Source organism: Vigna umbellata, chromosome 4 (assembly GCF_029865625.1).
Source record: "Vigna umbellata cultivar VRB3 chromosome 4, Vumbellata_1.0, whole genome shotgun sequence".
Classification (NCBI taxonomy): domain Eukaryota; kingdom Viridiplantae; phylum Streptophyta; class Magnoliopsida; order Fabales; family Fabaceae; genus Vigna; species Vigna umbellata.
Window position 1 is genome coordinate 50,595,231 of NC_142168.1, and position 16,443 is coordinate 50,611,673.

Sequence of the window (16,443 nt, forward strand, 5' to 3'; positions counted from 1 at the left end):
CAAACAAACAATATATTGAAGCAAACAACAAATGAGAATAATAAATCGATAATTATAAGAACTTATTAACATACTTGATTTTGTTTTGGGTTAAATATGTTTTTAGTCCCTAAACTATTGGTCGTTTCTGGTTTTCGTCCCTCTTTCAAAATAAGGTACAATTTGGTCCTCATTCGTTTCAAAACGTTCGTTTTAGTCCTCAAAAACTAACACCGTTAAAAATTTGGTCCTCATTTAGTCAACAAAACGAGGACTAAAACCAAAATTCCGAGGACTAAAACGAACGTTTCGAAAAGAATGAGGACCAAATTGTACCTTATTTTGAAAGAGGGACGAAAACCAGAAACGCCCAATAGTTTAGGGACTAAAAACATATTTAACCCTTTTTTTTATCATTTCATTATTTGTTAGTCATGTTTATGAATTATCTTTTTTTTTCTTCATTGCTAATTCTCTCTAGATGTTTAGAACAAATAAGATGTTCACCAATCTTTTTTCTTTAATGCATCTATTATTAGACACACAACAAATATAGTAATTTAATTTAGATTAAATAAAGGGTTATATTGTTTAAAAGTAATTTTAGTGCCTTACTTATCTCATCTTAAATTTGTTCAAAGTTAAACGATGGAGGATTGATTTTGCCAATTACATACTATTAACAACTTGATTAATTTATCCAGCTAACTGAATACCCTATATCCAACAATGTTGTCATCTTTTCCTACTGAACGGATAAAAGTCTTCCTATAGTGTGAGCAAAGGGTTTAGGTAATGTTAGCTTAGATTCATACAACACAATTTTGAACCAAAACTTCATTTGCCAGAAGGTCATTTATTTTGAGTATCACTTTCCATATTATTCCAGAATTCCTTTGAATAAGTACATTTGCATAATTTACAAGAAAATTGATCTGCTTATGTTTCCAAAATAATTTTAAAAACTGATTCATGAATAATTCCTTATTATTTACAAACCTTGTGTTCTACTCTCTTCCATCCAATCCATAATAATAAACACAACAATCGATAACAGTTTTAGCTTTCTGGTTCCATAACATAAACCGCCCCATTCACCATTTAAACAGTGTTCACTCCAAAAAGAAATGCACAAAATTCCGTAACCTTTTCTAATATTAGAACTTACCGTAATGCTTCGGTTATGCATGCAACCAAGGCCTATAAGGTCGTCTTAATTATAAATTTGTCACTGCGTTTTGATAGGCAGCCATTTAATGTAAAATGAAGTATATTATGCGAGTTTAAAAGCAAATATTGTACTAGTGCTCTCACCATGCCACTACTTTCTTCAATTTTCTCTAATAAAAAAAGAAGAAAAAAAATATGTTCATGTCAGAACTAATTAATGGGGTTAGAGTATAGAAAACACGGTAAACAATTCTCTCGTTCTAACAAGGTTCCTTTCTATTTAGGGTTAGACATCTGCATGTTAAATTGAATTTAATTCTTTCTAATGTTTTCATGTAATAGATACCTTATAATATAATTATAGTGTTAATTTTCTAATTTATAAATTAAATGATAAAAATAAATACAAATAAATAAAGAGTAAAACTTGTAATTCCAACAATAAGAAGGTGAAATAGATGGGAGGGCGGGTATGGGAAAACGCCATCACCCTCGTCAGGCGTTCCAAAACCCTTACTCATCTCCTCCAACTTCACTCCCTCTTCCTCAAAACCTCCCTGGACCACCACCCTCTTTTCATCTCCCAACTCCTCTTATCAGCCTCCGCCATCTCCCTCCCCTTTGCCACCACATTCTTCCACTCCCTCCCCACCCTTCCACCCCTCTTCGCCTGGAACACCCTCATCAGAGCCTTCGCCTCCATCCCCAACCCCCACTACTCATTCTCCCTCTTCCGCCTCCTCCAAACCTCAACCCTTAACCCGGACTGCTTCACTTACCCTTTTCTCCTCAAAGCCTGCGCTCGCTCTTCCTGCCTCCCCCTCGGTCGGACCCTCCATTCTCTCACCTTCAAGACTGGATTCTGCTCCGATCCCTATGTGTGTAATGCCCTTTTAAACATGTATGCTGATTGCCATGCTGTAAGGTCAGCGCGCAAGGTGTTTGAAGAAATGACTGTTAAAGATGTTGTGACCTGGAGCTCCATGATTGCCGCTTACGTGGCCTCCAACTCCCCTTTGGATGCTTTTCGTGTCTTTCATCAGATGGGGCAAACGAATGAAAAGCCAAACTCTGTCACATTGGTTAGCTTGCTTTCTGCTTGTACTAAAATGCTTGATGTCCGTGCTGGTCAGTCCATTCATTCTTACCTTATAATGAGTCACATTGACATGGATGTTGCATTGGGAACAGCTTTGTTTGACATGTATGGTAAATGTGGAAAAATTAATGAGGCCGTTGTCGTTTTCAATTCAATGGATGGCAAGAATTTGCAGTCCTTCACTGTCATGATGTCCGTTCTTGCTGATCATGGGAGACATAAAGATGTTATCTCTTTGTTTAACCATATGGAGGATATGGGACTGCAACCAGATAGTTTGGCTTTTGCTGTGATTCTCTCGGCCTGCAGCCACGCTGGACTCGTTTGTGAGGGAAGAAGGTATTTTGATCGGATGGTGAGAATGTATGGCATAAAACCGAGTGTTGAACACTATGGATGCATGGTTGACTTGCTAGGAAGATCTGGCTTGATTGAAGAGGCATATGATATTATCAAGGGCATGCCTATGGAGCCGAATGGTGTTATACTGAGGAGTTTTCTGGCGGCTTGCAGGAATCACGGGTGGATTCCTAGTTTGGATGCTGATCTTCTGTCTAAACTGGAGTCCGAATTGGGAGCTAACTATGTGCTCACTGCAAATGTTTTTTCTACATTTGCTTCCTTCCAGGATGCCAATAACATTAGGTTAGCCATGAAACAGAAAGGGTTGGAGAAAATTCCTGGTTGTAGTTGGGTAGAGGTGTAAAATTGATATTCATTGTATCTTGAGCTTTGAGAGAAGCTTCATTATAAGTTTTAGAACATAGAGGTAATGGTTTTTAGGACCATCTTTCTAAGTTCGTCATCTGTTCATTGAATTGTTAATTGCTTACAGCTAAACAGGTAACTGCACGGGGAAGCCCTCACTGTTAAGACACTGTTTTCAACTCTGTTTTGTTAAGACAGTGTTAGTCTTCGAGATTAAGATATTATATACTTCAGGTAATTTTAATTCGATTAATAATATATTTTAAAACGTATATTTTAACCAAAATTTAAAGATGAGAAGAAACAACATATGTACATATCATGCACACAGAACTATTAGGAACACTCTGTAAAAGCAAGGATAATCCATATACAAAGAGCTCATAACACCTTGTTTTCTATTACCTTTTCCTTAGCTGCAGCAATCTTCTTTCACTTCTTTTGTTTTGAATTTTCATCCTGAATTGCTACTAAGTTTCCTTGACATATTGAGCAAGCTTGTGGACTTGATCAAAGAAGAGTCATATCATAAGGACAAATCCAATTTATAGGACAAATCCAATTTATAGGGCAAATCCAATTTATAGTAAGTGATGTTTTCTTGAAGTCAATCTAGGAAGAAATAGTTTAGTAGGGAATATGATTGCGTAATCAAATCCTCCAAATATTTTAACCATGAATTACTTTCATTCTTCTTAGTAGATAAAGATGAATAGTGTCACCACCATCAAATTCAGAGAAAAGTAGAATCTAGGTGTATGCAGTTGGTTGGACTGAGCGGTTTTTTAACGGTAGTATATAAGTAAACTTTTCAAAACTTCGAGCCACTTTCTGCATGCACCTCTTCTCTCCAAATTTTCTGAAGATCTTTTCTCCTCCTCTCTACAATTCTCCACCTTTCTCTACAAATTCTCACTTTCTCCTCCTTATGATCATCAATCAGATAGTGTTGAGTAATCAGAGTGTCAAAATCTTCCATCTTCACCGATCAAATTAAGTTTGGAGCCGGTAAGTTCATTCTCTTCCTAAGAAAACTATTTTCGGACACTTGCAAGTCAAATTTCTAGTTGCATGTGTTCATCTGTTTCATCTTCACAAATTCTGATCATGTTTTGGTTTGTTGGTTGATTATTCTTTCTTGATCGGTGGGTTATAGGTATTCTAGAAATATTTTGGTTTTGGGGAACGAATTCTGCTGTTTGCTGAGTTGCTATTCGGTTAAAAAGGTAAGGGAAGCTAGTAATTTAATTATGTTTTTCTGTGTTTGGAATTTCTGTTTGAACGTTTGCATGTATGAATAATTGTATGATTGATTGAATTGTATTGAAATTTTGTGTTTGGCCGAGACCTGTGAACTGGGTTGGAGTTTTTTGCAGTAGAGCGTCCGGTCTTTTATGGTTTTGGAAAAGAGAGTATATGAAATTGTGAGTTGGGGGTCAGTGTGAAATAGGTTCAATAGGATAGGTTTAAAATAACTTATGAATCATGTTTGGAGGTTTAGAAGGTAAGAAAAATATTTTGTTTTGGTCTTGGGAGTGTTATTCAGAATTCTGCAGAAGTTAATCATTCGATCGTATTCCGTACTCAGTCATTAACTGGGTTTGGTCTCTTTAGTCTTACCCGTTCATGACCGTTCGGACTTAGGTGTGTGGATGATTTCTCATACTAGCGCTCGTTCTTGGTAGTGCTCGGTCTCGTCATAGCGAACGTTCTTGGTAGTGCTCGATCTCGTACTAGCGCTCGTTCTTGGTAGTGCTCGTTCTCTGATAACGGTTGAAAAACCGTTATTTTTATACTTAATTTTGATATTAAAAACACCCTTTATGACTTAGAAACTAGCTTGAAATCATGCTTTTGCTTAAGTTGTGGAAATAAGAAAGTTGGATGGGTTTTATGCTTGTTTTTCCTTGTTTTGACAGGAATTAAGATGAATTGGATGAAGAAGTGAAGTAGTAAGGAGTTGGACTCAGGAAAGGAAGAAAAATTGCACAAAAGAAGAATCGCAGCCACCGCTCAGCGCCATTTCACCGCTGAGCGCCGAGCTTGTTGTTGAGTTCTCTATCTGACGCTTAAGCGCCATCGCTGAGGGATAATCCAAGTATCGTAGTCACCGCTGAGCGCCAGAGTTTGTTGTTAAGTTCACTGTTTCACGCTTGGGCACCATCGCTGAGCGTCATTATGAGTGTCGCACTTACCGCTAAGTGCAATTCCTACCGCTGAGCGCTCTCTACTTGGGCCTGGGCCAAATTTCTATATTTTTAATAAACTATATAAGGGTTTAGTTGACCTAGGGTTTATATCTTTGGACAGAAAGATGCAAAATTACACTCCTTTCACCCCTCGAAGGCGGATTTTGGATGCGGAAGCTCCGATCTTCAACTTTTAAGGTTCTATCTTTCATTCTTTTCATTATTTTCATCTAATTTCACCATGTCTATGGTGAACTAAACCTCCATTGTTGTTGGGGAAACGATGTAATTGTTAGGGTTTTTCATCTATGCTCTATGCATGCTTTGTTTAACTCATTCAATTGCATGATCATTGATGTTATCAATATGGACACATATAGGTAAATCTAGAACTGGAGAAATTCTCCCGGAAGCAATATTACCTAGACATAGGAATAGGAGGATCGGTTGCCTTTAAGCTTCGGTGCGAATGTAATGCATGATTAATTGCTAGGGAGACAAGACATTGTGAACTAGTAATTAGGATTAGGCTTTCTTCACCGAGACATCGGGTTTAAGGTAAATTAGAAAGTGGCATTAACATTAATGAAGAAGATGAATTCATAAATACATGAGAGTGGATAGGATAAGTCGGAAAGCCCAACAACATAATCATTCCATATTTTACATCAATCACTTTTGCATCTTAAAATCCAATTGATCAACACTTGCATTCATGTTTATTTTTCGCAATATAAACACAATGATTTCGTTTACAAGACTTATTTAATCAAGAAATCACATAACTGTTTAGGCCGTGAGTCTCTTGGGAAACGATACTTGGTCTTACCATTTATTATTACTTGATACGATTCGGTACACTTGCCGAAGTGTTAACAGTCTCATACTAGCAATCGTTTCTTGTTGATAACAATTGAAAAACTGTTATTTTTATACTTAAATTGATATAAAAAACAACCTTTATGACTTAGAAACTAGCTTGGAATCATGCTTTTGGTTATGTTTGTGGAAATAAGAGAGTTGGACAGGTTTTATGCTTGATTTCCTTGTTTTTGCAGATTTTGAGATGAATTTGATGAAAGAAGAGAAGTAGGAAAGAGATGGAATCAGAAAAGGACACAAAAAGTGCACAAGAAGAGAAGAACCAAGTGTCACTCAACAGAAATTATCGTTGAGCGGTATTCTTCAAGACTCGTTAACACCACTGAGGAGCAGAAGTGCAGCTGAGGGGTGAAATAGAGGACACACACTTACCGCGGAGCGGTATTTTACCACTGAGCGGCATTCTGATGGGCTTGGGCTCACTTTTCTATAATTTTTAGAATACTATATAAGGTTTTAGTTAACCTATGTCAAGTATCTTTGGTTGGGACGAAGCAGAAACACACTCTTTCACCCCTTGGAGGAGGATTTTGGATGCTAAGGCTCCTTTCTCAACTTTCTAGGGTTCTGTCTTTCACTCTTTCAGTGTATTTCATCTAGTTTCACCATGAATATGGTGAACTAAACATTTATTGTTGTTGGGGAATCAATGTAATCCTTTTGAAACTCTTATGTATGGAATTTGTTCTTCAAAATCTTCTTTAAGATACATGCTTTCTTCCATTAACTATTAGGGTTTTTCCTCTTTGCTCCAAGCATGCATTGTTTAACTCATTCGATGTGATGATCATTGATTTTGTCGATATGGACACATACGGGGAAATCTAGATCTGGGGAATCTCTCCCAATAGTAGTATAAACCTAGACATAGGAGTATGATTGTTTGTTGCCTTTAAGCTTCTGTTCACTATAATGCATGATTAATTGCTAGGGAGACAAGACATTGTAAACTAGTGATTATGATTAGGCTTTCTTCGCCGAGACATCGGGTTTAAGGTAATTTAGAAAGTGGAATTAACAATTAATGAAGAAAGATGAATTCCTGAATACATGAGAGTAGATAGGATGAAATTGATAAACCCCAACAACATAATCATCCATATATTTCAATTCACGTGTTTTGTTTCTTCTTACCATTGATCAATCCATGCATTCATATTTACTTTTGAGTATTTACATTTAAATCTTAATCAATCAGTTTTGCAAGTCTTAGTTAATCAATAAACCACACAACTGTCTAGGCCGTGAGTCCTTTGGGAGAACGATACTTGGTCTTACAAGGTTTATTACTTGATACGATTCGGTTACACTTGTCCATGGTTTAACACTTGTAGTGCTCGGTCTCGTACTAGCGATCGTTCTTGGTAGTGCTTGGTCTCGTACTAGTGCTCGGTTTTGTACTAGTGCTCATTCTTGGTAGTGCTCGGTCGTGTACTAGCAGTTATGCTAGTGTTAACGCTCGGTCTTGTACTAGTAGTTATGCTAGTGTTAGCGTTCGGTCATATCCTTTGGGGTGGTGAGAAACTGTTTGGTCTCCAATGTTCACAAGATTTTCAGTCTTATGGGTGCCTATATAATTATGCATGATATGCTATGATAATTGATAAGGAGTTTTGTTTTCAAGTAATGTGAAAGAGAATTTCAAGGAGGAATGGCTCGTGGATGGTGTTAAATGATAAAGTATGAATGTGGGTATCGTGTTAAGCTGGTGTTTATCCTGATATTCTATGATTACTCATTCTCAAGTAGAGAGGAGTAACTCATGTGTGAGAATGGCAGGAGGTCCTTTAACCTCAGGGTATCGAGGTAATTTTCACTGGACTAACCTTGTGGGGTAGCTTGATGGGGGTCTTGTTGTTTCACCACCACAAGTGCAGAAACACCTGTAGCTACACATTCATACAATTCAGATGGTCAAGTAATAGTGTTCGGTATATACATGAATTGTGTTGTTCATTTTGTATACGATTGCTTGTATTGGGTGTTGGCATGAGGTAACGTTCGGTCTCGCATGGTTTGAACTTCGTATGAAATGTATAGTTGTGTTTATAATTAAATTACATTAGCTTACCCTACTTTTCCTGTCTTGTCTTATGTTTTCCGTTCATTCGTATTTCTTTTGCAATGATCATCCTGTGGATGTGAGCAGAAGGCGATGAGTGTTCGGTGGAACAAGCGTTGGAAGGCGAGGATCTTGCTGCTTAGCTTAAGACCGTTTGGTCATCAGTTGTATATAGTTTTTGGTGAACCGTTCGGTCACAAATCTATAATTGTAATAGTCGTTCGGTTATTTACTTTGTTTTGCAATAGTATAAGAACTTTCTAAAGGTTTAAATTTTTATGGTTATTTTTGGATAACTATAATGTTAAATACTTTACTAACTCTTAGAGAAATGATCTATCATATTATTATATGTGATTAATCTATGATATAGTATTATGTTATATTTTAGGATGTTACATTAATGGTATCAGAGCAGTTAGTTCCTTATAAATCCTATAGGTTATGAGTATACTATGCTTGTGTTGTGTACTTAGTGTTTGGTTTAGATAGTTTTTTTGCCTCCTTGAGTTAAATTGATGGTTCTTTCTCTCTGTTAAACCAGAAGATGGAACCTAGACCTCCTCCTCTCCTACCTGCAGATAGGGATGCACCTGATAATACGAGACTGTTAGAGTCGGTAATAGTGGCTATGCAGCAACAAAATGTTGCATTAGTTCAACAAAACATAGTGGCTCTACAGAATTTAGAGGCTGCCAGGGTATCCGCAGAGATGACCCAAAGACAACTTGTGGACATGATGACAAGTGGTAGAAATATAGTTGGGTCGTCTAATTCTTCCACTAGTCATCAACAAGAATGGAGCTTGAAGAGCTTCCTTCAACACCATCCGGCCAAGTTTGATGGCAAGTGCAGTCCGGATGAGGTCGATCGGTGGTTCTGTGATATGGAAAGGATTTATAACACTAAGAGATGTCGAAATTACAGTAGGTTGGCATTCTTTGAGTACTTACTGACTGAAGATGTCAATCATTGGTGGAGTAGCATGAGGATGCTACTAGAGAGCAGTGGTACTCTCATCTCTTGGGAAATATTCAAGAATAAGTTTTATGAAGAATACTTTCCTAATAGTGTTCGGTTTGACAAAGAGGTGGAATTTCTCCAACTAGTTCAAGGAGGGATGATATAGTGTCTGAGTATACAGATAAGTTCAAGCATCTGTTGAGGTTTCATATGATGACTATAGATGAGGAGTGATAGTGTAGGAAGTTTGAAAATGGATTGAGAGGGGATCTTAAATTGTTGATCTCCAGTTTGTGCATCAAGTCGTTTCCTTCTTTGGGAGAAAGATCCAAGGTATTAGAGAAAAATACACTGGAAGTAGAAAGACAGTAGAAGCAACAACATAATATTGGAGGGCCTCCTTCTTCCCGAATTAGTCTCGATTCTAGGAAGACTCCTTATGCTCGACCTCTTTCTTCAGGATCTAGAGGTCAGTCTCCAAGGCCTCCAGTACCGCTCGGTCAGCCAAGTTTTGGGGCAATGAGGTGTTTTATCTGTGGAGGTCCTCACTATCAATTTGTGTGTCCTCAAGGGACTGGTTTCAAAAGGTGTAACAGGTGCCAAAAAGAAGGACACTATGAGAGGGATTGTCCGTTGGGAAAAAGGGCTAGTGAACAGCCACATTAAGCAGGCAAGTTCTAATCAAGAAGTGGTGGTGTTGGTGGAAGGGCGCAGGCTGTTGGACGAGCCTACGTATTAACAGGAGTCGAGGCAGCAAATTCAGGTAATCTTATAATTAGTACTTGTTTGCTGCATGGTAATTCCTGTTGTGTACTTTTTGATTCGGGGGAAACACATTCATTTATCTCAAAGGCATGTGTTGTTTACGAGAATGACAGTTCGTTGAGAACTTTTATCACCGCTCGGTTTGAACCAGGAGTTTTTCGGATAACGTCCCTGGGTTTGTTTATGAGAGTGACAGTTCGCTGAGAACTTTTATCACTGCTCGGTTTGGACCAGGAGTTTTTCGGATAACGTCCCTAGTTTTGTGGACGAGAGCGAGAATTCATGGAAAACATTCCTCACCGCTCAGTTAAGGACCAGGGGTTGTCGAAGAACGTTCCATGGGTTTTGTATCTGCGGTCGTTCTTCCAATAAATTGGACGATGATGCAAGGCCTCTTGTTGCCTCTGGGCATGTCATGGAAGAAGTGGCTTTCTATCCGTCACTCACTTTTGATGGGATTAAGATATACCATGATCTGTAATAGAATAATGAAGGTGGCTTTCGACAACAAATAAGTAAGAGACAAGTGTTGGAGTTAATAAACGTTAACCAACAGTGTTAGAAGACATTAGTCTAAGTCTTAGACTTTAAATAGAATGATAATGACGTCATATATTTTTATCTAGTGGTCCTAGAAAATAAAGATGCTGCTTGCCACCGTTTAATTATTAGCTTATGTAAAAATAATGTCTTGTAACCAATGTTTTTATTATGAGAGCATTATATATTATATTGTTAATATATATATATATATATATATATATATATATAATATATATATATATATATATATATTTGGATTTTATCGTGGTTTATCATAGAACTCAAACACTGTTGTAAAATAATATAAGGGCAGATTTCTTATTATTTTATTTTCATATTCATATTTTAAAAATACTTATCTTGTTGATGAAGTTTCACGTAGAGTTGCCATGTAGTGTAACTTTCGCTTTGCTAAAAGTTTCTGGTGTCGATCTGAAGTAGCAATGTCGAGACCGAGTGCTCGTCTTGGTTCCTTGCGATTTCAGCGGGATGCCGCTCGGCCCCACGGTGGGCGTCAAAATTTTCGGTGGGGATTTTGTGGGACCGGGACACTAACCTTTCTGACGTGGCTTTGCTGCTTTCAGACACTGGAATTGAGTGCTCCGCTCGCTTGGACTTCAGATGTCGTTCGGTTGTGTTCTTGATGGGGGAGGTATCTGCAAAATGCACTCTGACGCTCAAGTTAGGAGCAGTTTTATGAACTGTTTATCATAGTTGAATATTTGAGTCTCGTAGTGTGAGTTGAATATACCTGGCCTTTGACGCTGTCATTGTATTTATAAGTGTTTCACAGATCAAATAAAAACAACATTACCTAGAGATCCAGTTAGTTACTCATAAATGGCCTTATCAATATTTTAACTACTTATCAACATCTTCACATCTTCAATCAGATATTCTTGATTATTTTATTCTCCTTTGATTATTTTATCTTCTGCTAGACTACTGGCCCAATAGTACCTTAAGTGTTGGCCCAATTATGGTCCAATGTTATTTAACGCGGTTGACTTTAGTTGATGCGGTTGACATCACATTGTTGTGGTAGTGACCAAACGGCTTGTGATGTTAACTGTTTAATATACACTATATTCGATACACTAAGTAAACAAAATTTAATTTAAACTAATTCGCTGTTATAAGAAAACAAAGGCTACCACTCAAACTTTCTTTTGAAACTGCATATACTATTATAAACTTTTAAAGGCTGTAACAATTATTTTTTATCATTTAGTTAAAAAATTACATAACTTTTGTGCTTTAAAATATGTATATCATTTACCCTTTCAGATTCTTTTTTCAACAGTACCTTATAAATTAAATATTTTAATGTAGTGATTTTACCTATGCATGAGTATTCGTGTATTCATTAATTTCTTTTTATGGTGTGAAGAAAAGTCAAGAAAAATGAATAATCATAAAATTATATATATTACTATTTAAACATTAAAATAAATATATATTATTTAAACACATTTCAAATAAATTTAAATTAGTATAAAAACATTAAAATAAATAAAGCCATAATATTAATATAGATATTCAAATCACCTTTGAAACTTATAAATAATTCATGACATAATAAAACTATTTATTATGAACACCTTTTATAAATAATCTTATATATTAATGGATTATATTGTTAAGGAAAATAAGAACTTGTATTAAATAAAAATGAATGAGTGTTTTGGCGAGCGTTATGTTATTAAGAATAATTAACATAAATTCTTACAAACTTATTTGAGAAAGCTTTTAAGTTTTTAAGTCTTGAAACCAAGGTAAAAGAAACATATAATTTAGTAGCCGTAGTCCAAGTCTATAAACACATAATGTATCAAAATGTAACATCTAAAATAGGAGATTAAAAGTTCACCATGTTCAATGACAAAATATAAAGAAGAATCATCAATTTTAAACTTCTTATACAAATCTTTATAATATGGAATGATGCCTTCTTGAAGCCATTTAGTAGGTTATATGATTGTATAATCAAATTCTTTAAATGTTTCAACGATGAATTACTTCCATTTTTAATAGATAAAGATGAAGAAGACCTACAACAAAATCATCTACAAAACTTTAATTGGAGTACCTCAGAATAAATTAACCACCGAAAATACTCTCCAAAAAAGAATAATAAAAATTAACTCACTCATTTTTTGAATCATATAGGATCAAAGCCAATGGACTGACATGAATTAATTAGTAAGAAGTTATGTCCATCCATAACTTTTGAAATTGTTATTTTTTAACTCCTAAAATTGTTGGTGTTTCAACTCTAACCCTCATCCACAAACGAACTGTTTCAACTCTTCAAAAACTCAAACAAGTAAATATCAAAGAGCACCAAATTTTCCCTCACTTTTCCTTCCTTTACTTTACAGTAACAGCAATGATTGAAGCATAGATGCAGTCATAACAAAAAATTTAATCTTTCTCTATTAATATGGAAATGCAATTAGTAATTATCGAAGTGCAAAAAGCAATAGTCCTCATCAAATTCGTGAGTTGTGGAAGTACTATCAACATTAAAAATTTACCAAAAAAATATTCAATCTTCTAAGGTAGATAGCAACTCTAACCACACCGTTCTTTCTTCTTATTAGGAAGATAAAACAGTTTAATTTAGTTCGACATTGATGTTAAGAAAAAAAAAACCACAAGAAAGTCTCGTTACATTTTAATTAACTTCATCAGTTTAATTTAGATTAAAATAGTAGGATTAAGCAATGCAAATTGGAGGAAGTCCACATCATGTTCCAAGATACTTATATGTTTCTCTGGCATTGTGATCCATGCTTCTATTCCCTCTCTTGTTTCCATCAATATCACTGTGTTTGGGATACTTTCTTTAGTACCTCCTCTTTGAGCTAGCCAAAAGGGTTTTCCACAACCAAAATCCACTTCATCGAATCCCATATTACCCCAACTTGTGAACACTAATGAGATTGGTTTATTTTCTGCTATACCTTCAAGCATTAGTTCTGCACACTCATCACTCCACAAAAAATAAGGATCATTCTGCACTTTCAGAAACAAATCTTTAGTTAGTTTTCCAAGTCCTTCTTTTAGAATGTCAACCAAATCTATGATCTCAGTGTTCTTGTTTACACCCTCAAGAACAAACAATGCAGGCCACAACAAATTTCCAACAACACCTTTTGAGAAAGGCTCCCCCATTCTTTTTCTCATGTCCACAACATGCAATGAAACCATTGGTCTTGTTTTGTCCCCTTTGATTGCTACAATCATATGTTTGCTTATGAATGAAGATACTACCTGATATCGTGTAGGTTTTGTTTCATCACATGTTGACATGGATTTTAGCTCATTGATGGCTTTGTGATCAAACAAGAATCTTCTTGTGGTGCAGTTTTCTTCTATGTTCGAGTCTTTGTTTATATTCAACATGCCAGCACGTACACCAGTGATGTTTCTTGGAGGGAACGAAGAAGCAGCAGAAGAGAAATCTGGCCATGAGATTTCTTCCTTTGACCCTTTGCAAATGGCAAACCAGGTTTTCAAGAAGGCACTGCAAGAATATGCATCCAAGAGAATGTGGAGGTTGCACAAGCCAATGGCTATTCCTCCACATTGGAATTTGTTTAGTTGAACAAGTAACTGAGGCAACACTTCTTCATGAGGATGGCACTTGTTAGGCTCACATGGAAGTAACTGGTTTAGCAGTTCTAATTTGGGTGGTTTTAAGAACACTTCCATGCTGGTTTTCACCGAAGCTTCCATGAAAATTACACCTTCATCGTTGCAATCAATGGAAAAGAAATCACATCTTCTCCCAGCAAGAGGGTAGAAAATGGTTAGTGCCTCAGATAGTGATTTCTTCAACTGAGTTGAGCATTCTGAAAATCCTTCAAGGTTGGTGGTGTTTTTGTAAAAGAGGATCAATGGAAAATAGGTGTTGAGTTGAAAGACATCAAACAAGCATAATTTTAGGGTTTTGCATTCTACAGAAGTTGGCAGTGATGGTTTAATGGTTTCTCTTGATGTGATGTTAATTTCCATTCTCAACTATTATCACCACACAAGCTTGAATTTAAATATGGATAAGAGATCTCATCATAAATTTGTTCATTGGTATTTGTTTATATACACTCGTTGAGGAATGTCGAAACAATGTAGAAAATGACTTTTTTAATTGCTTTTGAACCATCACTTCAAAATATCTATGTATTTTTTTTTCTTGTTTTAATCAATAGTTATAGTTTTTTAATGCAACATTAAAACATCAAATAACCTTCTAACAAGCAATATATGCATTGTTGTTTTATAGTATTTTGTTAACAAAATTCATTTAGTGTTTACGTTTTATTCATTAAGTCCTGTTATGTTATTAAAAGTAATTGTAATAGATAGTTATATGAAAAAGAAATTGTTAACGCCTAATTTACTTTTGTATTTGATGTTGAAATATATATTTTACTTTTCACTGATAAATATGCCCGTTTTTTCAAATCAATTATTTAAAGAACCAGCCTATTTTCATATTTAAAGTTTAGATACTTTTAAATGCTCATTGGAAACATAGAGAAACTATTGAATGTGAATTTCATATCTAGAGGATTAGAGGTGTCATTTAGGTTTTTGATCCATGAGTTGACTCTGACGCGACATCTCTAAATGTAGAGCTTTTTTTTTTTTTTTTCTCATTATAGACTTTTTTTAAAACCGTAGCCCCAAAAGTCCCATGTGAAGGGGATGATAAAATTTGGATCGGGCTATAGCTCCTTAGTAGTATTAAGCAATTTTTTATTACTTTCTTTCATTACTCATAACTATTTTAAGTTAAATAAAAACTTAACTAATTGAAAATTAAATGTACATATATTAGTATAATATGTAAAATTTAATGGTGGTGTTGTAAGTTAACAGTCAATAAGAAGAAAACACATACTTTTAGTATAATTAATATAAAGATTAACATTTTTTCATTATAATGTTTAATTCATTACATCAACAATGTAACATATCAAAATATATATATATATATATATATATATATATATATATATATATATATATATATATATATATTCCAATATACTTGTTTTAACTTGTATTCTCAGTTATTTTATTTTAAATATATTATTATAGTATCTTAAAAATTAATTTTATAAATATCAATGGAATATTTAACATATTAATGTTTTATTTATGTTAAATTAGTAAAGATTTTAATGTCCCATGTATATTTAACAAACAAGTCAAGAATCTCAGCATCCTACCTTACTATGTAATTTTTTTATATAACCAAATAACCATGTTTATTGAAAACTTTTTGATTATGTGAATTTTTCTCGTGTCTATCCTTGTGGGTTAAGGACAAACTATATGAGAAATGTGAAGAGAACATATAAACTATATAAGGTTAGAAATTTTATAAGAATTCATAAAAAAACGTTGTAGAAAAATATATTATTTTTAATTACAGTTCAATATAATTCTGAAAGTTTTGATGACATATAATAGAAACGTTAAATCCCACATCAATGTAGATTATGTTACTGATAGTAATTATAAGGAGTAGTTAAATTGAATACAAAAAAAAAGAGGAAAAGAGATAGCTACATGAAGAAAAAAAATTGAAACACCTAACTTATCTTCTATTTGATGTTGAGATGTGCGAGAGTCTTTATTAACAAAGTGAAAAATAAGTTGTTTTCAGTTTTTAGGTCAAGATGTTATATATAATGTTCATACACTTCTTAAAGAAAAATAATCTTTATATATATAATACAATAAAATAAGACTAAAGTTTTGTATTTATAATATAAATTTAACACTTCTTATTACAAATATAATAGTATTTATGAAAAAAAAACAAAGAAACATTTCTTTAAAACTCATGATTTATCATGAAGAGATAATATACTGTTAAGTCATTTATTTAAACCTCATGATTTAATACCTTACAAGTTTTCATTTTAAAATAAATTAGCATTTGTAAAGTTGACCTATAAATATGAAATAAGTTGTACTTTCAATGACTCAGACTATATGGAACTTTTCAAAATTTATCCCAACCTAAGTTATCACATATAAGAAGTAGATTAAAAATAACTTATAGA

General features: G+C 34.5%; 1 protein-coding gene and 1 pseudogene across 1 annotated transcript; one reads left to right on the forward strand and one right to left on the reverse strand.

Moving 5' to 3' along the window:
• Nucleotides 1-1,607: 1,607 nt before the first annotated feature.
• LOC148200506 (pentatricopeptide repeat-containing protein At2g02980, chloroplastic pseudogene) lies at nucleotides 1,608-2,954 on the forward strand (annotated as a pseudogene).
• Nucleotides 2,955-13,060: 10,106 nt separating this feature from the next.
• Nucleotides 13,061-14,380, reverse strand: LOC148200507 (akuammiline synthase 2-like). Its single transcript, XM_088112969.1, has one exon. The coding sequence runs from the start codon at nucleotides 14,378-14,380 to the stop codon at nucleotides 13,061-13,063; it is 1,320 nt and encodes a 439-aa protein (XP_087969095.1).
• Nucleotides 14,381-16,443: the final 2,063 nt, after the last annotated feature.

Excerpts from the sequence above, each read along its gene's own strand:
- LOC148200507 (XM_088112969.1), bottom strand. The coding sequence starts at position 14,380 with ATGGAAATTAACATCACATCAAGAGAAACCATTAAACCATCACTGCCA.